We start from the raw sequence: 25,978 nt of genomic DNA on the forward strand, positions 1-25,978 counted from the left end.
TAACACCCCCCAACCCCCACTTTCCCTCTTACAGCACTGACAGGGTCAAATTAACTGGCTGAGAAGCCATCGATTCCATGCCAGCACAAGCGGTCGTGACAGTATTATAGGTGTGGGGGGTCTATGTGGGGAGGAGGACTGGTATACTGGCTACAAATGGTTGATTCTGAGAAATGACTGGGGGTGACGAGGCTGATGTAAAAACAGTAACAGAGATGACGCAGGAGGGAGGAGGACGGAGAACAGGAAGACAAAAGGGAAACACATTCTCTGATCTGGAGGGAGCAGGGGAAAAAAGAGGGTGAATGAGAAAGACTGAAATACCCATAACTCCTCCTGACCACAAATAGTAACATTCCTGAGATACGAAGCTGCCACGAGTTTGTTTCCATGCCTACGAATGTCCTCCCTTTAAGGAATTCCCACAGTGTCATTGATGTGAGGATGCTGCAACAGCATCTTGAGTAATAATGCGTAATAATATCTATACTCTAAAAAATCGGAATGAGTAAACTGAATGATTCTAATTGAGTCTCATTACAAAGGAACAGTTCTATACTGTACGGTAGTTAATGTAAGAAAAATAAGGCCATTTACTGATTGTTTTATTCACCTTTTAAAAGGCATAATTTAAATGCATCATTTGCAGAAAAGATGGCATATTCATATGTTATATCAAACTGTTTTCTTATAGGGAAATAAATTAAAATATGAATTAATATAAATTAATGGTATTTATGGAGGAGAGCAAGGAGGCAATTCGCCTAGATTAAATTGAAGACTGGAGAGGAGGTCGTGTTGTTCTGGCTCTACCTATCTGGTGTGGAGAGGAGGTTGTGTTGCTCTGTCTCTATCTATCTGGCGTGGAGAGGAGGTCGTGTTGCTCTGGCTCTACCTATCTGGCGTGGAGAGGAGGTCGTGTTGCTTTGGCTCTATCTGTTTGGCGTCGAGAAGAGTTTGTGTGCTTTGGCTCTACCTGTTTGGCGACGCCTTGAAGCTGCTTGACATCCTCCTGGATCCACTTTCTCACATTTGTTCACATTATATGTATTATTTTTTGTCTATGTTGTATTTTTATTTTGTTGTTACTCTGTACAGATGACATCTATTGCACGTCTGTCCATCCTGGAAGGGGGATCCCTCCTCTGTTAATCTTTCTGAGGTTTCTTCCATTTTTTTCCCTCTTAAATGTTTTTTTTTTCGTAAGTTTTTCCTTATCCGATGAGAGGGTTGTACTGTAAAGGACAGAGGGTGTCGTATCCTGTACAGATTGTAAAGCCCCCTGAGGCAAATTTGTGATTTGTGATTTTGGGCTATACAAATAAAATTGACTTGACTTGACTACATTTCTGTTTATGTGCAGATTAAACAAACAAGGTACAACATGTTAATTAGTCAGCTTTAGAGGTGCTGGTAGGTTAGGCTAGCTGTCCCCCCCCTCCCCTTATTTACAATGTTTATGCTAAGCTAGGCTCATCCTGACCCCAGCTCCGTACGAATGGCATAGACACGGGAGTGGCATCTTCTCATCTACACTCAAATCTAGAAAGTGAATAAGCCTATGTCCCAAAAACGTTTTACAATGGGTTTGCCACTGAAATTATTGAGGAAAGTACATCCATACTTAAGGCCTTGCACACCAAGTCCGTAGCCTATTTTTTGTCTGAAGTTGTCGCACGTGACAGACGGTACTACAACTTTCATGTCTGTCATGTGATGCCATTGGGCCCAAAAAGACTTTTTCCCATAGACTGACATTGGGAAAGAGACGTCTGTAACTCAGCGGATTATTTTTTTTTTTAGGTGAATCAACTTCCCAGTACGAACACCTAAATAGCCCTTATTTTTTGTTTTTTGTTTTTAACAGATATTCACAGTAATTAACATACTCTAAACAATGGTTCTCACCTTTATGTGCAGGTCCAGTCAGTGGTGATGATGGACTGGATGAAGAAGTCAGGGGTTCCTGTACAAGCCCAGCCTGTGCAAGCCCCAGTAGGGTGGTGGTGGAGGCAGGCGAAGATGAAGACGGGGATCCACAGACATTATCTGTCTCTCTAGTCCCTGGGGTGAGCAGCACCAACCCCCGAGCTCGGCAGTCCGTGTGGGTTCGGCACTTCGCCGTACTCGACTCCGCATCTGAGAAAGTCCCCTTGTTGCACGGCTTACAGAGCACGTCCTCTGTCTCCCCGCCACGCCTTTTCACCCTAGTCCCTGGAGGGCACAGCGAGTGGGGCTTACATTCTGAGCCACCATCCCCAAACAAAAAGCTGTTGGGGGGACACGCGCAGACCCGGTCCTGGATGGGCGTGCAGGTCGCTTTCTCAACGAAGCCTGCAGGACACGGTGCCCGACAGGGATGGCATTTCTGCACCCCGTTCTCTCCCCGGGTGAAGGTGCCTTCGGGACAGCGGCTGCACTCCCTCACGGCCGTCGGGGAGCAGTGGACGGACACGTGGGTGCCCGCCGGGCACTTGTCACAGACCAGCTGGGTGCCCGAGTCGGGGTCGGTGTGCTGATAGTGGCGGGGAGAGAGGATGGATTGGACAGCTGGGCTGGTTGTGGTCAAAACCCGAGCTGAGATGTCAACCACTACAGTACATAAGAGCTGAGAGGAGAAGAAAGGGTGGAAGTTAAAGAGAAATCTAAAAGAGGCAATAGTATTTACATACAGTAGATACGACTTTCATGCAACACCTTTAAAGTTCATATGGCCAACTTGTTCTCAAGTAGCTGCCTACACATCCAGCAGTCTCAAAGCAACATTCACTCTCTGTTTTTGGTCTCCACCAACTCCTGAGGTTAATATACATAGCTAGTCGCTAACTGTGTACGTCTTCTGTATACTGCTGGCTTGTCATGTGGTGCTCTCATAGCGCTGATAACTTCTAGGATAATGGACAGGTCACAAAATTAGATATCTCCAAATGGTTCCTCTGAATGGTTCTTGCCTTAGGGAGCATGAGTTGGAGGTGCTAAAGCAAAGTTCATGCAATTGCCAATAACGGTCATAATTCTCCAATCCATAATCCACCAAAAAACAGAAATGGGAACTGAAGAACAATCAAGAGGAGACCAAAACCAGCAGGAATCCTCATCCAGAGACCATGAATACCCAAAGATTTCATAGCAAGTTGATTAGAAGTTGTCTTGTTCTTGATCAAAGGGGCTGGACAGACAGATGGACTGACAGACAGATGGACAGCTGGCTGGACGGAGCAACAGACAACAAGGACCAAAAGCGCCCCCATCCCAATCTCATTGAAACTCCTTTTAGCTCTGTTTGCCTAAATTAACTTTTGATGTTGGGTTTGAGGTCACAAATTAAGACCCCCCCCCCAAAAAAAGCATGAACATATCCAATGACCAAGCCTTATGTACAGATTTCTCGTTGTATAATTTGGTATGAGACATCACGTACCAGGCAGGCAGACATGGGGGTGCTGTGTGTTGGGTTACATGGATTCTGGAAAGTCCAATTTGCTGCCATTTAGTTTCCCAATGTATCAGGCTGCTTTGATGAGATTTGTAGGAAAATATCTCTTTCAAAAACCCATTTAACCCCACATCATTGCATTTAATCAGTCCCCTGACTCATCCTGTCCCTCTTGAGTTGAGTGCCCAGCAGGGCGCATTCACTTTACAACCCCAACAGAGATTTTTAACAGACATATGACTCTAGCTTTCCTTTGTTTTTTTGTGGGGGGGTAGGGGTTCCAGGATCCCCTCTCGCCTCTGCTGGGAAGCTGACAGCTCACTGGTTTTAGGGGAATAACCCACACACGTCTAAGTTTACACACACACTGTCTGAGTCATGCCAGAGCCAATAAGACAGCCTCCTCTCCAATAATGCTAGAGGGCTGACAGCATCTTACTATTTTTATTTTGTAGAACAATTCAACAATCTTAGTCAAAAGTGATAAAGAATTGTTCTAATTCAACTCATAGCAGTTTCAACTTGATACTTATGCTCTCTTTGTACTTCTCTTTGTACTTTCCTTTATAGAATTGTATCTCAATCTGTGAGTCTGTCAGGATCTGACTATATGATATCAGCCCAATAATGGCCCAGACCAACAGACGTGTGGTGACGGGAAGGAAATTGTCATCCTGCGCATTGTGTCATAGTGAAAGACTATCGTTTTTTCTGACCATAGACTGTAAGAAGTGGACGTAGGCGGCTTGAGATCACCCATTGGTTTGTTGACTACGGTTTTGGAGCCTCGAGTTCTGGTTTTTGGCCGTCCCCATCTTGGTTTTTGGCGTCGACCACAGAGGTTTATTTTGACACTATGCATGTAACGAGTGAGTATATTGCTACGCCGTCCCCGGTCCGTCTAAAAGTAACCCAAGAGGGGTACTCCGTCGTGCGTCGGACTCCTCTGCCAAGGGGGCGGTATTCGATGAGTTGAGAGTGAGAATGTGTGTATTCAGACAAAAGTGAATGAAGATTAGCAGCCCTTGTGTGTGTGTCTGTGTGTGTGTGTGTGTGTGTGTGTGTGTGTTCAGAACAAACAGTTCTGGTGGGTTTGAAGTGAGGCACTGAGGGGAGAATTTAGCTGATGAAGCACATGAATGTTGGTCATCCATGAGCACTGTACAAAAGCATTAGTTTAGGGTCACACTAAGGTAGTACCGGTGCATCAAGTTTCCTTCAGAAGTGGAGTGGTTTAGGGGCCCACACATATAAATCATCAATTGTGTCATAATTGTTTGGACATCCTGATTCGTATGGAATCCACTACGGAGAAAAATGGTGAGCTTTTTGCGAGATATCGAGGAAGATAGTGGATCAAACAGTCAAAGGAGGACATTTGATAATTAGTGCTAATAAGAATAAAGCAGTCCATTCTTTCACCGCTCCATTGCCCTCTCAACCACACACCAACCCATTCGGCTCTTTGTGTTCGTTTCCCAGAACCTCATCCATAAACATCAGCGCATGTTCTCGACATGCTGCTCATAACTCGGATGCGTCAGTTAACATCAATGCGTTCATTCACATCGACGTTCAAAGTGAGACGCCGGTAGAGCACGCGTGCGCGTGAATGGGAACATTGTGCTTGTTACGGGACAATGGATGGTCCCCCCCGTGGCTCTTTCTGCTTGTTTGTAGGGTTTTTATTATTGAAACAGCATGCCCCTTAATATTACCATAATTAAGGTGTATCACTCACTATTTAATGTGAGCGTGTGGAAGAGAAGGAATGCTGGTATTAAACAGGAACTTTGGGATGGCTTAGTATACAACGCTCATGCTTTTCATGCCGGTACCCGGGAAGTAGACTCATTAAAGAATACCAGGCATCTCCTAAGAGTCAAGAAAAGGAGCTTAATAACTCATTTTTAGATAAACGATTCCTCTATTGCTCATTCTAAAGCCTGAAATACACTTCTGCATCTGCAAGTTCATGAACATACAGTACCGTACGTAGGCTAGACACCATGCAAATCAATTGGGAATGTGGACGAAAAACCCTACACATAGATGTTAATCATTGATCGTATTTTTTTTCAATAGAGATATATTGTATAGAAATATTTTCTATACAGGACCTTGTCACGCCCATTTACTGTTACTTTGAACAGTGTTTATACGCCATGATGATTTATGTCACTCTGGAAATATTGCACAGTAAATAAAGGGGCCGTCTACGCTGAGTCTGCATGTACTGTATTTACCCTCCACTATTACATAGCGTTTAATATTTGAAGCCAATGGAAGACCGGAAAACCAAAACTGAGCAATACTTAAAAGGGACTCTATGTAAGAATCAGAAATGTCTTGTTAACAGCGACACCTGTGGCCGTTAAATCAACCAAAGTCAGCGTCCTGTTGCTCGCGCTCGCTCTACATAGACATGAACGAGCATCACTCAAAACAGTGAGGCAACACACGCCAGCTAAAAGCACAATATCACTCTATATTTCAGCTGCTTGGCAGTAATGTTAGCTGACCAGACGGAGGTCCCTCCATGAATCAATGCTGATCCTAGTGTTGGCTTTTCCTGCCTCAGCCTCCCGACCGCGGCCGGAGGGAACAGGGGAGACACCAGAGTTTTGGTCGGAGATGATAACGTTTCTCTCTGCGGAGCCCCGTCACTTCACAAGACACGGGAAACCTCTGTTGGTCTGGAGGAGCTGCAGCAGTTATTTCTGCACAAACATCCACTGTACATTCACTAGATATGCTCAGAGCTAAACTAACTCTTCTGCAGTGTGGAGTGTGCGCACATGCGTGTGTAGAGGTGGAGCGAGAGAGTGAGAACGAGCGCGGTGTGTGAGTGAAGGCAGGCAGAGGAGCAGAGTACAGCAGAGACTCCGGTCCTGGAGACCAAAGCTACGGTCTCCCCTGTGTCTTCTGACCGCGGTCGGGAGGCTGAAGCAGGAAGAGTTAAAGGTCCCATATTTTAAAAAATTTAGATTTTCATGTTTTTTTATTATAAAGCAGGCTTAAGTCCTATATAAATAGTGTGAACGTATCGAAACACTCAATCCACAGGGAAATACACACAGCCCGTATTCAGAAACTCTGCATTTGAAACAAGCTGTCAGGATTTCTGTCCATTTGTGATGTCACAAATATACAATATTTAGAACCTGTACACAGATTTAAACGTCCATCCATCCATCTGCAACCGCTTATCCCGTTAGGGGTCGAGGGGGGGCTGGAGCCGATCCCAGCCGACATTGGGCGAAGGCAGGGTACACCCTGGACAGGTCGCCAGTCCATCGCAGGGCTGACATAGAGACAGACAACCATTCACGCTCACACTCACACCTACGGGCAATTTAGAGTCCACAATTAACCTAACCTGCATGTCTTTGGACTGTGGGAGGAAACCGGAGTACCCGGAGAAAACCCACGCCAACACAGGGAGAACATGCAAACTCCACACAGAAGGGTCCCAAGCCGGATTCGAACCTGCAACCCTCTAGCTGTGAGGCGCCAGTGCTAACCACTGCACCACCGTGCAGTTTTGAGTGCAGATTTAAACGTAAACATTCTAAATGTGTCCCAGTTTATTCCTGGTTGCAGTGGATGTGAATGTCATTAGCTGCAAGGAAGTACACATGGACCCAAGCTGTTGCCTAGCAACGCAATTCTGTTGCAATTTCGTCGCAATTCTGTCGAAATGCACTAAAACCGAGCATTTAAGACATAGGGTAAATACAGGCATATTCAGGGCGATAGTATGAGGAAAATACAGTTTTTTTTAACATTACAGCATGTAAACATGTTCTAGTAGAAACACAAAATACTAATAAGAACCTGAAAATGAGCACCATATGGGACCTTTAACACTGTTTAACAGACGGGCTTCACTAGATAGAACTTTGCGGTTTTGGTGCTTCCGTGTAATTTGTGTTGGAGTCTCAGTCTGAACAGCGTAGCCACACGTGAGCGCGCATAGGACACCGACCCGCAATGATTTATACGTGTAAGAAGTTATGAACAGTCCCTTTAATTCTTCACCGAGCTAATGTTATTTTGTGTTTCTCTCTGGCGTTTGATGAAGCTCTACTGACCTAAGGCAGCCCATCTCTGTCTGAAGCCACGGTTTCTAAGTCAATGAGGATAATTACTGCAACGACTGCTATGAAAGAGTGCAGTAAGCTGATGGCAGCGTAATACTGTAGATGCTCACATTTGGTCAGTGTGTGTGTGTGTGTCTTTCTGTGGTTGTGGATCTCTGTGAGCACCGCTCCCTCCCGATCAGACACAAGCATGCAAACCGGTCTTTTGTTTCCTGCATTTCCTGTTTACCATTAGGAAAATAAAATGCCCACAAAGACACAAAAAAGCAGAAGAGGAAACAAAGTGCAGCGCTGGCATTTTGTCAGTGCATCCCTGCTTGCACACACACACACGCAGGACAGACAGCCTCTCTGCACAGCCACCTCTGCAGCTCAGCAAAGCATGAATCAATTTCAGTCTTTGTGCTGCCAGACCTTCCTCTTATTATGCCAACTCTGTCTCTATGTCTTGCCGCACTGCCTATAAACTACACCCTCTGCCTGGTGCACAGGCCGAGCAGCCAATCAGACGGCCAGACAGACACAAGGTGACGGGACAAGAACTGGGCTAACGTTATCCCTCTTTAACTCCCACATCTTTGTGTCCAGCTTCTTATGCACTGCAGTTCTTGTCACTGCCAACAACTATGGCCTGTCCATGTGTTTGTTGGAAACAAACCTGCTTTAGTTGTTCTCAATGTACAGTCAAAAGGGTATTCCACCAATGTATAATGTATTCTGTGGCTCTGGAGAAGCCTTGTGAAGTCTGAGAATGATGTCATAATGATTAGGGCTGCACAATATAATGTTTTTTTATCGTCATATTCGCGATAAACACTGCGCGCTTCGATTGTGCTGTATGCCCGGGGGTTTAGTCTGTTACTGGAAACTGTGGAGCTGGGATCACTGGGGACATTTCAGCTGATGACTCACTGACAGAGTAAAGGACAGCGCAGACACAGGGTGAAGAAGAGAGAGATCCGAGGGTGGAGTCGCCAGTCAGGCAGCTCTTGTTTACATCATATAGACAACACTGCACCAGCACTGCAGAGCAGGTTCCTCTGTTAACACACACAGGCACTGAGAGAAAAACCTCAACCCCCCCCCCCTAATTCTGTGACTCCCCACCAGAACACCCTGTAATTCTACCCCCCAGCAGCAGCTACAGGCCATCCAGAGGAGACACGCCCAGGACCCGGTTTGCTCGTCGGCATCGGAGCAGAAGCACAACCGATAGGTCAAATCTTTTTTTAGGTGACGGACGGCTAAACCTGAACCTCTTTTCACTTCCCTGTTCTCGTGCGTGAGCAAGTACATCGTCTGCACATGTTCGGCATGTGATGGCTGCACCCATAATTCAACACACAATATTTGTTTTGACTGGTATGAGAGTTCTAGAGGGGTGAGGACAGTAATGGAGCAGTGAATGAGGGAGTGTTAATACGGGTGTGTTTTTCTCGTTTTAATAACAATATGCACCAACAGTGTTGTCTTTGTGTGCATGTGTTGCCTGGAGCATTTTGAAACTTTGCTATGCATTATTGGATGCCATATCTTAGAATTACACGACGCCACAACTGTTGTCTCATGATGAATTGGTGAATTGGTGTGGATTGTACAAAAACATCTGTGTCGTTGCTCCGTAAGTTTCTAGGGGAGACGTTCTGAACATAGACTGTATTTAAGAAATGGGCGTAGTCACCGGCACTTCACCCCATTGGTTTGTGGGCTGCCGTTTTGAAGCCTCGTGTTCAGCATTTTGGCCGTCGCCATGTTGGTTTTTGGCTGTCGCCATGTTGGTTTTTGGCCGTCGCCATGTTGGTTTTTGGACGTCGCCATGTTGGTTTTTGACACGAGAGGGTGGAGCTAAGTACAACCAAACACTAACCAAAGGTTATAATTAGCTTTCATGAACTGGAAACACACCGGGAAAGGGTTAAAGTTCTAAGACGAAAAGACGAACTCCCATACCGGACAACACCCTGGTAGCGACCTGTCAATCACAAGGTAGCCCCGCCCTAAATGGGACCATAATTTACTAAATGAACATCATGCTGCATTGAAGAAGACTTGAAACTAGAGATTGAGACCATAAACTCATGTTTAAAATGTTTACTGAGGTAATAAATCAAGAGAGATCTAGGCTCATTTTGCAAGTTTAAGGCAGTTCCATATTGGCTTCACTTCTCAGACCCGGTGGTAGCCCACTGGTCGACGCAATGAAATGCTTCTCTTTAAGGATGGATAGAAACACCACCGCAGATATGTGAGTCCAGTCTGACATTAGACGAATGAAAAAAGTTCCACAGCATTGGTAGCATGCTAGCCGTAACATAAAGTAGTTTAAAAAGGTATAAATAGAGCTGTATCTGCTTCAAAAGTTAAATTTTTTTCAACGTACTCGAGGCAAATCGAAAAAAAAAAAGTTTAGCCGGAGATAATGGAGGTTCCCATAGGAATGAGTGAACTTCTGGTTGACACGCATACGTACACAGAGCTATGTGGAAATGAGGCGTAACCAAGGCTTAAGACACTACCAAGTTGCACATCTCTGGAGTTGCCCTTTAATGTTGTTTTGCTCAGGCCTGTTGACTTCCTGTAACATAAAAAAACACATTTCCGGATGTGTTTTATGGGTGAATGCTTTTGTGCATGCTGTTATCAAAAGTGCTGAATCGTGACTTTGTTTTGTCTATTCGTTGTTTCCGCTATCTGCTGTTGTGAGGAATTCTGACACCTGCAGCTCTGTTTGTGTCGGAAAGACAGTGAGCCTCCTGTTGACCTCTTTTTGTACTTAAATTAAATACATAAAACAATGTTGTAATTGATTTTATAATAATGTATGCAGCACTTTTAACCACTGCCTGTACAATTTACTGTATCTAATCCCCCGTTGACTACAACACATCTTAACCCAACCACCTGAAACTTGACATGAACAACAGACAGGAACGCCTTCGAGTGTCTTTACATTTCTTAAAAAACATCCCAAAATAAGCAGTTAAAGCGGCAGTAGTCAGTATATTTTTGGCATCATTGGGCAAAAATTTCCATAATAACCTTTCAGCATATTGTAATTCAAGTGTTCTGAGAGAACTAGACTTCTGCTCGTCCTCATGGCTCTGTTTTCAGTCTTTAGAACATCTAGCCTGTGACGGGAGACTTTGACCAATCACAGGTCATTTCAGAGAGAGAGAGCGTTCCTATTGGCCGTGCTCCGGTCATGTGACCGTAACATAATATTGATTCATATTTGATGCCTAGTTTGACCGTTTGGTCGGAGTTCGCGAGTGATTGACAGCCGGCTCTCATAGACGGCAGATGGACCTCAGATCAGCTCTTACTGCTTGTTTTCCTCCGGTCCGTGAAATCTCACAGATGCCGTTAGGAGCACCGGAGGACACATGATTATTTTCAGGTTACCTGTCTCATGCACTATACTGTACTGTCACGATATAGCGACCGTTTTATAAAAAAATACTTTTTTAATAATATTTGCTCCAATCTCACTACTACTTCAGCTTTAACGTGCACGTGGAGACAGGGCTGCACGTACAGCCGTCCGTCTGTCCGCGAGGCCTCGCAGTTCCGCTACACCAACTGAACTCATCCTGTGACAAGACGCGACTCATGCCTAGCGGCAGCAAACTTCACCACAGAGCAGGAAGTAGACGGAGGCCCAAAAGAGGAGACGGTTGAGATGGCTCAATACCGTCTTTCTGTTAGAAAGGTTGCAGGTTTTCAGTAACGACTTCGTTAACTGTACACGGTGAATCATGACAGAAAACAATCAAGCTACTGTTTAGGCTTGTGTGTGTGTGTGTGTGTGCGTGTGTGTGCGTGCGTGCGTGCGTGCGTGCGTGCGTGCGTGCGCGCGCGTGCGTGCGTGTGTGTGTTACATAATGAGGTGTGTGCATACAAACATTTGGATGTGGGTGGGATGTTTTGTGTGTGTTTTGGCAGAAGACATTTAAGCTGTAATTACGATCCAATTAAAGAAGGACCCACCATAAACACACATGCACACACTCACTGCCGTCCCCCAACACACACACACACACACACACACACACGTGCTCACCCACACAGCAGGCAGCGCAGCAGCACCTGTCGCTGTGTGTCCCCGTGTTGTCTGCGGTCAGCTCAGAGAAAAGAGACTCTGTTTGGATTCAGCCGAGCTGAATTCATCGCTGACAATGAGCCGACGGTGATTGTTTCTGTGTAGATAATATTTGAGTCTACTGCTGATGACTGAAGCAGGGAGCTCCTCCCTTTGTGAAAGTTTAACTTAAGGCTGGCCCACACTAAAATAATTGAACAGTTTTGTTCCTGTGTGTGGTGAGCAACAAAAACCAAGAACAAGTCCCGACTTAAAAAAACGTAAATCTCACAAAATCCCTCACGATAGAATGTGACTTTAGTGTGAACAAACATGGCGGATGACGGGCAAGAAGAATTAGCGATGTTACGAAGGATGGATGGATGGATGAAGTCACAGAGACACGTTAAATAAACACTTGTGTTGTTGCCACAAATCAACAAGTTGGTCCTCCATTTCTGGGCTCCATCTCACTGCTACTTTATGCTTAGTGTTTTGCCTTCATTCTTCATTCAGCTTGGTTTTCAATTGGCGGTCGTTCTTTCCCACGTGGCTGCGTCATCGGCTGTCCTCGGGGTTCCCCACACACAGTAAGAGATCACATCGTGAATATTGAACAAGTTTAATATTTACGATTTGAAATCGGTGCGTCCAGGATGGACTTCCGAGGGGGATGTTAAAAGCAATCTAACGTAGCTCACAAGAATCTAGAAGATAATCCAGATCATCTTTAGAACCATCGAAACCCTACCGACCCTTGTTAACCGATTATTAACCGTTAACCGACAAGATTTGTGCCTCGCATGCAGCGGTGCGCCAGCTGCAGTGTACGAGCAAAACAGACAACTAGTCTCCAGTTCACCGTCCGGGAGCGCTAATTTAGCAGCCACGGTGCTTCGTGTGAATCCATCGGTACCAACCATGTCATACTAGCTTGTCACAAAGGAGGCTAAATAACGCTCCAAACTTGCACTAAATATTGGCGAGGAAAAACTGGCATGGCCATTTTCAAAGGGATCCCTTGACCTCTGACCTCAAGATATGTGAATTTAAATGAGTTCTAAGGGTACCCACAAGTCTCCCCTTTACAGACATGCCCACTTTATGATAATCACATGCAGTTTGGGGCAAGTCATAGTCAAGTCAGCATACTGACACACTGACAGCTGTTGTTGTCTGTTGGGCTGCAGTTTGCCATGTTATGATTGGAGCATATTGTTTTATGCTAAATGCAGTACCTGTGAGGGTTCCTGGACAATATCTGTCATTGTTTTGTGTTATTAATTGATTTCCAATAATAAATATATACATACATTTGCATAAAGCAGCATATTTGTCCACACGCATGTTGATTAGAGTATTAAATACTGGACAAATCTCCCTTTAAGATACATTTTGAACAGATACAAAATGTGCGAATAATCGCGATCAAATATTTTAGATTAACAGTCCTAATTCTGAATTTTTCATATTCTGTGGGGGTTTTTTAAATGGTGAAGTTGGTAAAAAATGAACGTGTGGCAAACAATGTTTTTGTTTGATTTGAATTTGGAGTTAAAATAATCCGCTTTTCGCACACTTATCATCCTGAGAAACAGCTGTGTTGATGCAGCAACAGCTGGACGGTGAATTCCCATGTCTTCACTGAATAAGACACTTTGGATTATGTCCGATCTTTATTTACCATTATCCTGTGTTAATACCAAAACACTCCAAACTAAAAATCTCATTAAGTCATTATAAGTGAATTTGACGTCTGCTTGATGAACCCGGGGGACAAAGAGCTTCGTCTGGCTCTCTGAGGATGAGGAGAACCTTTAACTCCAGCAGCTCCAGATCCAACTAGAGTCAACACATCAGTGGCATCTAACAAAGGGACACCTCCACCATGGGAACAAGGGGAACCCTGCCTGCATGACATCATGATGACTGGCACATAAAAACATCCATAAACACATCATCATCCACTCTTAAATTATGATGATAATAAAATGTCCTTTTCTGTTAAAAGAAAAAAAAAAAAAGTACCTCAGAGCTCACATTTTGTATTTAATTTGCTCAATAAACCCATGTAATTTCATTTCCTTTCTCTTTGTTTACTTCAGGTCTTTGTTGAGACAGGATCAGAGTCAACAGACTGACATTTCCAGTTGTTCAGCTGACACACAGTATTACAGGGTAAACAATAGACTGCCCTTTCTTTCTCCATCCTTCCACTGGAGGCTCTTTGTGTGTCCCACAGAGGAACAATTTACACACTGCTATGATGATGTTAAATGTAAAAAAAAATAATAATAATTTAGTGAAAAAAATGTATTCAACAGTCAAAGTTAGAGATTATTTTGGATGATTTTGAAGTTCTGTCTGGGACGGGAAAAAAAAACCCAAAAAAAAACCTGCACTGTCCCTTTAAATGGAGAACCTGCTAGAGGAATCCCTTAGAATAAAGAATAAAACGCACTCACCACTGCGGACACACACACGGCAGACATGGTCCTGGTCTACAAGAACACAGATGAGGGGGGTCGAGCAAAACGTCCTTGTCCAAGTTCTGCTAGAGAGAAACTCTTCTCTAGATGTTCCTCCTCCTCATCATCATCATCATCATCATCCTCCTCAGCTCAGTGGAGGAGATAAGCTGCTGGTCTCTGCTGCAGCGACAACACTCTCAAGTGCACTGTTTTATAGTCCGGGTCTCCAGATGGACCGGTTTCAGGTAGTCCGGGATCAGGGCTTGGTTCACACAGAACGCTGTGGTAATACCCATAGCGATGATGGATGGAGGACCACTCTGGGATCGCCTCGCCTCGCCCAGTCCAAGCTGCTCTCACTGAGCAGTGCGGCTCTCTGCTCTCCTCACTCTTTCTCTGCTGCGGAGCGCCCGCGGTGACGTAGACGCGGAAGGGGGCGGGACTTAGCCACGCGTCTCAGCCAATAGGAGCCCCGCTAGAGCGATGCACGTGTGTTGAAGAAAGTCTGTGGTCCTGAAGGGTGGAGGAGGGTGGAAGGGGGGGTTGTTATTGCAGGTGAACCCGGGTTGGGGCCCAGGACTTCATGTCCTTGGTGTGCTGCTGTGAGACATAATAGTATGATTTCTTTAAAAATTTGACAGCCATAAATAACACTTCATAATAACCATCATTTATATAAACGGTAAATTGAGAATTAATTAAACTTAGTTAATAGTTGTTTTACTGTTAACAACGAAAGAAAATATATTTAATAATGTTTACTAATTATTAGCAATGATATAATTCATGTTTTTTTATCATTAGTTTGTGTAATATGAAATAATTTGTTTATAAATGACATATTCAACCGATAACAGTTACATTCTGATTACATTCGTAAACTATTTATTAACAGTTTATTGTAGCACATAATTATCACATTTATATACTATATTAAAGGGGACATATTATAAAAAAGTGAGATTTTCATGTTTTTTTTATTATAAAACAGGCTTCAGTCCAATATAAATACTGTGAAAGTATCGAAACGCTCAATCCACAGGAGGGTACACACAGCCCGTATTCATAAACTCTGCATTTGAAACAAGCCGTCAGGATTTCTGTCCAATTGTGATGTCACAAATATACAATATTTAGACCCTTTACGCAGTTTTAAACATAAACGTTCTAAATGTGTCCCAGTTTATTTCCTGTTGCAGTGTATGTGAATGTCATCAGCTGACAGGAAGTAAACATGGACCCAAGCTGTTGCTTAACAACGCAATCCTGTTGCAATTCCATCGAAATGCGCTAAAACGGAGCGTTTCAGACAGAGGGTAAATGCAGGTATATTCAGGCAGACAGTACGAGGAAAATAAAGTTTTTTTAACATTACAGCATGTAAACATGTTCTAGTAGAAACACAAAATACAAGAATGAACCTGAAAATTAGCATTATATGGGACATTTAAGTATTTGTTAATGATTACCAAATGATTTGTAAACCTTCAAGTTGAATACACAAAATGTTGTAAACTTGTTGTTTGTCTCAATAAAGTTGTAGACAGAAATAGAAATAACAGTATGATTTTATATTCTCTAGTTTAGATGCTGATCATATGGAACTCTCTCTCTCTCTCTCTCTCTCTCTCTCTCTCTCGCTCGCTCTCTCGCTCATATGGATGTAATTACCTCTTCCTTTAACTGTTTACTCATTTCGTTTAAGATTTATATTTTTGTTAGGCGGCTGGGGGGGGGGGGTTCTTAGCAAGGATGTATATATATATATATATATATTTTTTTTTTATTATTATTATTATTATTATTTTTTTAAAAGGGCGGATATATTGTAGGGCTATAGTGGACCTTGGGCCCAAACATGGAAAGGCAGGAAGGAAAACAACCAATCAGAGTCTTCGGCTGGTGCTTGGTTTTGGCTTGACTGTTTTCAACATGGCTGCCGTGTCACAAACTTTTTCATTTTACAGCTAAACAGTACACTATGAGATGTTTCTCAAAACATTTTCCATGAGAAATAGGCATTACAGTGACAGAATATTGATTCATATTTGATCAGCGCTGCCTAGTTTGACCGTTTGGTCGGAATTCGGGAGTGATTGACTGCTCAGAGACTCCTTGGCTCTGATTGGTTGTTTTCCTTTGGGTGTGGTGGAATCTTGCAAATGTCATTATTTAGGAGCACTGGAGGAGCAACATTGTTGTTGTTTTTTACAGATTACCTGTCTCATGCACTGTCAGGATATAATGACAGTTTTATTATGTAACTTTTTATCATATTTGCTCAAAGTTAGATTTTTGAATGCCTTAAAGGGGACATATTGTGCTGCCTGGATCAGAAAACATGTGATTCAACAAGCTATTCAGATCTGGCTCCCCTTCCTATGTCACATGCAAACTTAGAATATACCGTCCACAGCTTGAGAACTACCTTTCCAAAGGTGCACCATATTTTTCTCTCAAGCCAATCAGAGCAGACTGGGCTTTTTCAGGAGGGGGTCTTAAAGAGACAGGAGGCGCTAAAACAGAGCGTTTCAGACAGAGAGCGAATACAGGTATATTCAGACAGACAGTATGAGAAAAAATAATGTGTTTTTGGAACATTAAAGCATGTAAACATGTTCTAGTAGAAACCCCAAAATACAAGTGCCAACTTGAATATGAGCATGATATGGCCTCTTTAATTGCTCTTCTATATTGCTGGTAATGCCATTGGACTGCCCCTTTAAATGCAGATAACAAAGCTGTAATGGCTTTCTGAGCTCGGATGTACCTCCATCACACTACCCTGAACTGTAATACAGCCTTGCTTCTACCAGAGACATAGTCAGCCTGACTCACAACATCAGCCTGGTTTCCATTATGGAGTCATTCCATTGTGCTAGACTGCAATTCAGTTTCCCCCATAATAGCATCATAGGGCCTTCTTTGTGTATTTCGCTGTTTTTAGAAAGTGCAGAGTAATGCTCAACGTATGAATAATTTAACAGCCTTTTCGATCCATGTGCTCTAAATTTCAGGTTTACAAACGGCCTGCAAACCTTTTTTTTTGTCTCTTCTGTGGAGGAGAGGTAATCTTTATCCCTGGGAGGGATTGTTTTATGTGCAACACAGATGCAGTGGGCTGCCCTTTGACCTACTGTAATGTTATCTGAGGTACGGGAGTCATTTTCATAGTGAGAATGAGAAAGATAACAGGATATTTAAAAAAATTCCATTTGAATGGCAGATTGACATATAGTTATATACAGTAGTTTTAGTCGGCCAAACCTCAACCATACAGCTTGAAGAACTTTTAGTTTTTAGTTTTATGGACCTATTTTGCGATGTAATGCCAAAACACAGTCTCACGGCAGTTTGTGAAACAGTCACATTATTTAATCTAATTGATTTGTGTACATAGACACAAATTTCCCTTTTTTTTCCTGAGCTTAGCACGACTTTCGACAACATATTTTTTGTGCGTTTTCCTACGAATGTCCAGCAACATGTGACGCATGTGTCAATTTCTGCTCCAGTCTTTTCAAAATAAAACTACTTAGTTAGGTTTAGGAAAAGAGTTTGGGTTAAAATGACACCGGAAGTGGCGTAACTTAAGTACGAAAGTTACGTGACAAAAACTACTTAGTTACCTTTAGGAAAAGATCGCGGTTTGGGTTAAAATAACACCGGAAGTAGCGTAACTTAAGTACGGACGTTACGTGATAAAAATTACTTAGTTAGCTTTAGGAAAAGATCATGGTTTGGGTTCAAATATATCCAGAAGTGGAGTAACTTAAATACAGAAGTTACGAAACAAAAACTACTTAGTTAGCTTTAGGAAAAGATTGCGGTTTGGGTTACAATAACAACGGAAGTGGCGTAACTTAAGTACGGAGGTTACGTGAGAAAAAACTACTTAGTTAGCTTTAGGAAAAGATTGCGGTTTGGGTTAAAATAACAACGGAAGTGACGTAACTTAAGTACAGAAGTTATGTGACAAAAACGACTTAGTTAGCTTTAGGAAAAGATCAGGGTTTGGGTTAAAGTATATCCAGAAGTGGAGTAACTTAAGTACGGAAGTTACGTTACAAAACCTACTTAGTTAGCTTTAGGAAAAGATTGTAGTTTGGGTTAAAATAACTCTGGAAGTGACGTAACTTAAGTATAAAAGTTACGTGAAAAAAACTACTTAGTTAGCTTTAGGAAAAGATCGACTTGGTTAGGTTTAGGCAACAAAACTACTTAGTTAGGTTTAGGAAAAGAACGCAGTTTGGGTTAAAATATCTCTAGAGGTGCCGTTACTTACTGTAAGTACGGAAGTTACATGAGAAAATGAATCAACTTTGACTTCTGGTGTCACATGGGACACGGAACATCGGTCTCCTGAGGGAAAGTCCTGTGTTTTTTAACCGACCCATCCACCCCGACCTCCTTGCTACATGTTGTTCGCCGCTCTCTATACTTCCCAGTTCACAATTACGTGGATTACATACAAATTGATTTTGTGCAAAGAAAAATGTGCTATTTGTGTCTGTGTACGCAAATCATTACATTCAATTTCGCGACTACTTCACAAACTGCTGTGCGACTGAGCTGAATGCCGTGATCACAGCCACCTGTGATTGGTCCAGGGTTTCTACTGGACTATTCATTCATCATGACATCAGTCAGCCACCCACCTGTGGGCCTTTCTGCTATCCCATATGTGTCAGTAGATCAAACATGGTGGATTTAAGCCAGTCATCTGTTCGGTGCAGTCAACCTGTCATCCGTCCAGTTACCGTCCCTGCTGTCGACATATCCAGACACAACTCGTGCAGTGTTTCGGCCCCGTCAGGCATTAAGCGTTAGTAAACAGTCTGCATACGTACAAGCTGGCGTGCTCGTAGCCTCAGACGTTGCCGCAAATAGCAGCAGCCATCTGCCCCCCGCACGTGGTCGGGGAAAGAGTGTGGACACGAAGGGAGAGGGGTTAGAGGGGGGGGGAGATAAGGGGATGAAACGTGCCACTTCGCTTTTGCTGGTGGGGGGAAGAACTGAGTAGAAGTGGGTCAGTGACTCAGGCAATCCTCTTGGATATCAGGCCTCGGTATAGAGAGGTTTGACCGCTGAGAGCAGGATGCAGAGGATATACTGCTGCTGCTGCTGCTGCTGCTCACTCAGGCTGCAGAGCAGAGCTGACGTTCAGTGGGCCAAACAGCCTGAGCGGCTGCAGGGCCACACACATACAGTATCCTCAGACTGCAGTTACTAGGTGAAGCTGCCTTATATATAGAACAGAAATAAGAACAGCCTATTATGAGGGAAACCTGTGTGTTTGAGAAAGTATATGTATGCAGGAAAAAGGGTATGTGCACGTTTGTCTTTAATCAAGTGTGCTTAAACAGTTTCAGTGGTGAGCCCACCCCCCACACAAAGACACACAAGCATGCAACTTGGCCAACATTTTAACCACTGCTGTTGTAGTTCTTTTTAAAGGTCCCATATCATAAAAAAGTGATATTTTTATGTTTTTTTTATTATAAAGCAGGCTTAAGTCCTTTATAAATACTGTGAAAGTATCAAAACGCTCAATCCACAGGGAAATACACACAGCCCGTCTTCAGAAACTATGCGATTTCTGTCCATTTGTGATGTCACAAATATACAATATTTAGACCCTTTACACAGATTTAAATATAAACATTCTAAATGTGTCCCAGTTTATTCCTGGTTGCAGTGTATGTGAATGTCATCAGCTGACAGGAAGTATACATGGTCCAAGCTGTTGCCTAGCAACGCAATTCTGTTGCAATTTCGTCGCAATTCCGTCAAAATGCGCTAAAACAGCGTTTAAGGTCCCATATTATGCTCATTGTCAGGTTCATACTTGTATTTTGTGTTTCAATTAGAACATATTTACATGCTGTAATGTTTTAAAAAAAACTTTATTTTCCTCATACTGTCTGTCTGACTTTGCTTGTATTTACCCTCTGTCTGAAACGCTCCGTTTTAGCTCATTTCAACGCAATTGCGTTGCTAAGCAACAGTTTGGGTCCATGTTTACTTCCTGTCAGCTGATGTCATTTACATACACTGCATCAGGAAAAAACTGGGACACATTAACAATGTTTAAAACCGTGTAACAGTCTAAAAACATTGTGTATTTGTGACATCACAAATGGACAGAAATCCTGACGGCTTGTTTCAAATGCAAAATTTCTGAATACAGACGGTGCGTATTTCTCCGTATATTGAACGTTTCAATCGTTCACAGTATTTATATAGCACTTAAACCTGCTTTATACTATAACAGACATGACAATCTCACGTTTTACAATATGGGACCTTTAAAAGGATAATTCCGGTTTACATTTTCACCTTCTCAGCAATGGCTTGTTAAAGTCCACTTTGGTTCTCTAAGGCAGAAAAAGCAAATAGTGCAGTGCTTTTCCGTTTGATGTATTAATCTTCACAGCACGTCTCTGTTGGGGGGTCTGCTGTCACTCTGTGGTTCTGTTGTGACTTCACTGTTCATACACAGAGGCCTCAGGCACACGTCTCTGTGCCGGGAACACGCTGATGTGTTTGTATTGAGAAAGATGGATGCTCCCGCACATGTATAGTTGGTGCTGTAAGTCTTTTGGCAACTCAAACAAACTAGTAACTATGTTACTTTTCAGTTTACAACTTGTCTCACTCATTCCATATCTCTCTAAAAGTCGGCATACTCCATAAAAGCCCAATAATAATCCAAATATGTCAATATTAGGACCACGTTATCTATATTATGGCCAAATGTTCGTTTTTGCTATGCCAGAATTCAAAGCTGACACCCATGATGCACGTAAAGAAGAACCCCTTTAGAGCAATGGTTCCCAAACCTTTTTTTTCCGACGTCATCACCTAAAAGAAATTCATAATCCTCAGATAACGTCCTCAAATTTGAGTAAAGTGATTCAGTGTATTAAATTAGTTTTTTTTTATAATTCATCTTCCTATGAATGAATATGACCACAGTAAAAAAAATGTTTTTGAAAGGCTAAACGCCAACAAATATGGATTGAAGCAGAATATTTCATTAGATAAAATCATGTTGTGAATTTTGTATTCAGTGTATTGAATTAGGTCTTTTTTTATAATTCAACTTTCTCTGAATGAATATGACCACAGAGAAAATGTTGTTTTTGAAAGGCTAAACGCCAACAAATATGGATCGAAGCAGAATATCTCATTAGATAAAAACATGTTGTGAATTTTGGAAATGATAACATCTATCTTTTTTTTTCAATACATGTTGACTTTTGGACTTAACAATATGCTCTGGAGATAATGGGAATGTTTGGATCACGAGTCTGAAACAATCCTTCGCAGCCAATACTGGAATCTAATTCTACTAATAATATAATAATAATAACAATACGGAGCTTGATCTTTATCTGCAAATGTGCAGAAATACTGGGTTTAAACACAATGTGGCCTACTAAGTATAGCAAAAAAAAGACTTGTTGAAATTATCCAGTAAGTGTGTTATTATGATTTTAGTTATACATGTGCAAATCTAATGCTGACAACCTCAAAGTATAGACAAATCCTGGCACACCCCTAAAGGGGCCCCAAACCCCCCAGGTTGGGAAACCCTCCTTTAGAGGTTTGGGTGTGAAACTGTAGTTAGTAAATGCTGAACTCTCTCTCTCAGACAACCAAAGCAAAGCTCCTCAAAGAAACTAGTTTGGAGTTTGAAGGCGTCAGCAGCAGCTGTGGAGAGCAGTCTCCTGGAAACAGACCAAACTCAAACACCAGTGTCCAACACAGGAGGCCTGAAGGGAAACACTAACATTCTAAAACCCATCCAAGTGGTAGATTTCAAAGTTAAACCATCATGTTTGGAAAAATAGAAATAAATAAGAAGAGTGAAGGTCTAAATGTATGCAATGTAGGGCCGAGTTAATTGCTACTTACACTAATGTAATGTTACATCTCTGATATTTCCTGATGCAACAAGGATTATTAAAGCCGAAGTAGGCGAGATTGGAGCGAATATGATTAAAAAAAGTTATTTTTGTTAAAAAAAATATCGTGACAGTAGTACATGAAACAGTTAACCTGGAAAAAAAACATGTTCCTCTGTGTCCTCCCGGTGCTCCTAACGGCATCTGCAAGATTTCACAGACCAGAGGAAAACAAGCAGTAAGAGCTGATCTGAGGTCTGCTGTCCATCTGCCATCTATGAGAGCCGGCTGTCAATCACTCGCGAACTCCGACCAAACAGTCAAACTAGGCAGCGCTGATAAAAAATGAATCAATATTATGTTACGTTGATGCCTATTTCTCTCCTCAGATGTTCTCAGAATTATCTTGTAGTGGACTGTTTAGCTGTAAAATCAGAAAGTTTGTGACGCCGCCGTCATTGTGAAATCTGGTGAAGGAACACAGCCAATAGGAATGCTTGTTCTCTGAAATGACCTGTGATTGGCCAAAGTCTCCCGTCACGGGCTAGATTTTCTAAAGCCTGAAAACAGAGCCACGAGGAGGTGCAGAAGTCTAGTTATCTCTCAGAACACTTGAATTACAATATGCTGAAATGTTATTATGGAATTTTTGCCCAATGATGCCAAAAATATACTGCCCACTGCAGGTTTAAAGGTCCCATATTATGCTAATTTTCAGGTTCATACTTGTATTTTGTGTTTCTACTAGAGCATGTTTACATGCTGCAATGTTCAAAAACCCTGTATTTTATTCATACTGTCGACCTGAATATGCCTGTAATCCTGCTCTGTCTGAAACGCTTTGTTTTAGCGCATTTCGATGGAATTGCGACGGAATTGCAACAGAATTGCGTTGCTAGGCAACAGCTTGGGTCCATGTGTACTTCCTGTCAGCTGATGACATTCACATACACTGCAACCAGGAATAAACTGGGATACATTTAGAATGTTTATGTTTAAATCTGTGTAAAGGGTCTAAATATTGTATATTTGTGACATCACAAATGAACAGAAATCCTGACAGCTTGTTTCAAATGCAGAGTTTCTGAATACGGGCTGTGTGTATTTCCCTGTGGATTGAGCGTTTCGATACTTTCACAGTATTTATATAGGACTTAAGCCTGCTTTATAATAAAAAATCGTGAAAATCTCACTTTTTTATAATATGGGACCTTTAAGTCATAGTTTGATTTGACAAAAAAAAAATCAAAAACATTATTTACAATCAAGTAGATTTGATTGGAAACCAATTTAAATATATTGTTATGAATACAATAATTTCAGGGATTTATCACGACCCTTTATAAATGTGTCAAAAGAGCTGAGCGACAAGTGGTTGCTCCAGTACAATAACAAAGATTAGCCTGACCTCTATTGGACAAACATGGTGATTACAACTTAAATACAGCATCAGACCCGTCACATATCAGACTGTTTAGTCTCCTAAAACAGGGAAAACAGAGGCCATGTTTTGTGGATCCAGAATTCAACTTGGACTGTTACAGAGGACACAGTGAACTATTTAGGATGCAGGGGAGACATCAAATAACCTTCGATTACTCACAGACTACTTAAATAATTTAAGTACTGTTATGTAATTTAAGTATTTAAGTAATTGAAATAATGTGATCCCTGGACAATAACAGGTGTCTGGTAACAATTTATCAAGTTCTTTTAGAGACCAACCCAAACGTGAAACTGTATTTGTTTTGTTAGTTGATCCTTTTTTTCAGTCAGTTCATCTGTCAAACTCAAATCACATGTAGACATAATATATGGACCGTATAAGAAAGAGAAACTAGAAAATCTGCTGATTAACACAATTCTCACAATGGCAAAAAAAAAACATTTTTAATGCTTTTTAAAAAAAAAAAAAAATTTCACCTATACGGTAAATCCCTGAAATATATGAGTACATGATATATGAGTACAATCTGCAAAACAACGGCTATTTGGTTTAAAATTGAGGAAAGATACAAGTGTCAACAATTTTTTTTTTAGACCCCAACCCAAATGTGAAAGGAACAATTTTGTATACAAGGAGTGCCTTTTCTTAAAGGGGATATATTATGCTCATTTTCAGGTTCATACTTGTATTTTGTGTTTCTACTAGAACATGTTTAAATGCTGTAATGTTAAAAAAAACTTTATTTTCCTCATACTGTCTGCCTGAATATACCTGTATTTACCCTCTGTCTAAAACGCTCCGTTTAAGCTAATTTCAATGGAATTGCAACGGAATTACGTTGCTAGGCAACAGTTTGGGTCCATGTTTACTTCCTGTCAGCTGATGTCATTTATATACACTGCAACCGGGAATAAACTGGGACACATTTAGAATGTTTACGTTTAAATCTGTGTAAAGGGTCTAAATATTGTAGATTTGTGACATCACAAATGGACAGAAATCTTGACCGCTTGTTTCAAATGCACAATTTCTGTATATGGTCTGTGCGTATTTCTCCATATATTGAACGTTTCAATACTTTCACAGTATTTATATGGTACTTGAACCTGCTTTATACTATAACAGACATGACAATCTCACTTTTTACAATATGGAACCTTTAAAATTCTGCCTCCTTGGGGCATCATTTCAATTGAAAAATATTTCAAAATTCAGTCTAATTTTGAACACCTTATGTTTCCAATGTCACTTGTTCACACATTTTTTTGAGAAAAAAAGATAACATTCTGACTGGCTACTTACTTACTTAAGCCTTTAAATTCCCTAAGGAACATGCCATCAATGAAACCCCTCCATCTTCTCTGGTCTTGCGCCCTCCGATCTAGTTGTTGCCATGACAGCCCTTCCTTTTTCATCTCCTCTTCTGTGATTCTTCTCCAGGTGGTTCTAGGACGTCCTCTCTTCCTCTTTCCTTGAGGGGTTCCATGTTAGATAGAGCCTAGCTGCTTTGTGATTGATTTGTTTCGTCTTCTGAGTGTGTGATCTATCCACTTCCATTTTCGCCTCTTAATTTTAATTTCTATTGTTTCCTGCTTGGTGCATTCCCATAAGTTGGCTTTTGAGATGGTGTTGGGCCAGTAGATTCCCAGGAGGCGTCGGAGGCAGCGGTTAATAAATGTCTGTAATTTGTTCAGTATGTTGGTGGTCGTCTTCCATGTTTTGGATCCGTAGAGTAGAATGGATTTGACATTTGAATTAAAGATTTGTAGTTTGGTCTTGATTGATAGTTTTTTTTGTTTTCCAGATTTTGTTTAAGATGTTGAATGTTGTCCTTGCTTTTCCAATTCTGGCTTTGACATCCTCCTCCGTACCTCCGTCCACAGTAACTATGCTCCCAAGGTATGAAAAGCTGGCTACTTCCTCTAGCTGGTTTTGATCCATGATTATCGGTGTGTTGTTCTTGTTGTTGATTCTCATTAACTTGGTTTTTGATGAGTTGATTCTGAGGCCAGGGGAGGCAGCAGTTATCTCTAGTTTATGTAATTTTCCTTGCATCTGTTGGTAGGTGTGTGCTAGTAGGGCCAGATCATCAGCAAAAATCCAGATCTCCTAGCTGTTCAGTCAGGTTCCACTGTATGCCGTTTTGGTTATTGCTGGTTACATGTTTCATAATCCAGTCTATGCAGAGGAGGAAGAGGAAGGGACTGACTGGCTCTGAAGGCCCTCAATTCTTGGCAAGAAAATCCGGGTTGTGGAATAGATAAACATTAAAGATGTTAGCCGGAGCATTGGTTCAATGTCCCTTTGGCTATGGTGCCACCTCCTGGTTTAAAGGGGACATATCATGCTCATTTTCAGGTTCATACTTATATTATGGGTTTTTACTAGAACATGTTTACATGCTTTAATGTTCAAACAACACATTATTTTCCTCATAATGTCTGTCTAAATATGCCTGTATTTACCCTCTGTCTGAAACGCTCCGTTTTAGTGCATTTCAAGGGAATGGCAATGGAATTGCGTTGCTAGGCAA

At 41.9% G+C, this 25,978-nt stretch overlaps 1 protein-coding gene across 1 annotated transcript in view; it reads right to left on the reverse strand.

The window, feature by feature from the left end:
* The window catches only part of tnfrsf21 (tumor necrosis factor receptor superfamily, member 21), a 57,487-nt gene extending 42,987 nt beyond the window's left edge, over window positions 1-14,500 (reverse strand). The window contains exons 1-2 of the mRNA XM_074616266.1: window positions 14,083-14,500; window positions 1,909-2,608 (exon numbers count right to left, since the gene is read on the reverse strand). Coding sequence (XP_074472367.1) covers window positions 1,909-2,608; window positions 14,083-14,109 — 727 coding nt within the window. The 5' untranslated portion in view covers window positions 14,110-14,500. The remainder of the gene's footprint in view (window positions 1-1,908; window positions 2,609-14,082) is intronic.
* Window positions 14,501-25,978: the final 11,478 nt, after the last annotated feature.

Source organism: Sebastes fasciatus, chromosome 18 (genome assembly GCF_043250625.1).
Source record: "Sebastes fasciatus isolate fSebFas1 chromosome 18, fSebFas1.pri, whole genome shotgun sequence".
NCBI lineage: Eukaryota > Metazoa > Chordata > Actinopteri > Perciformes > Sebastidae > Sebastes > Sebastes fasciatus.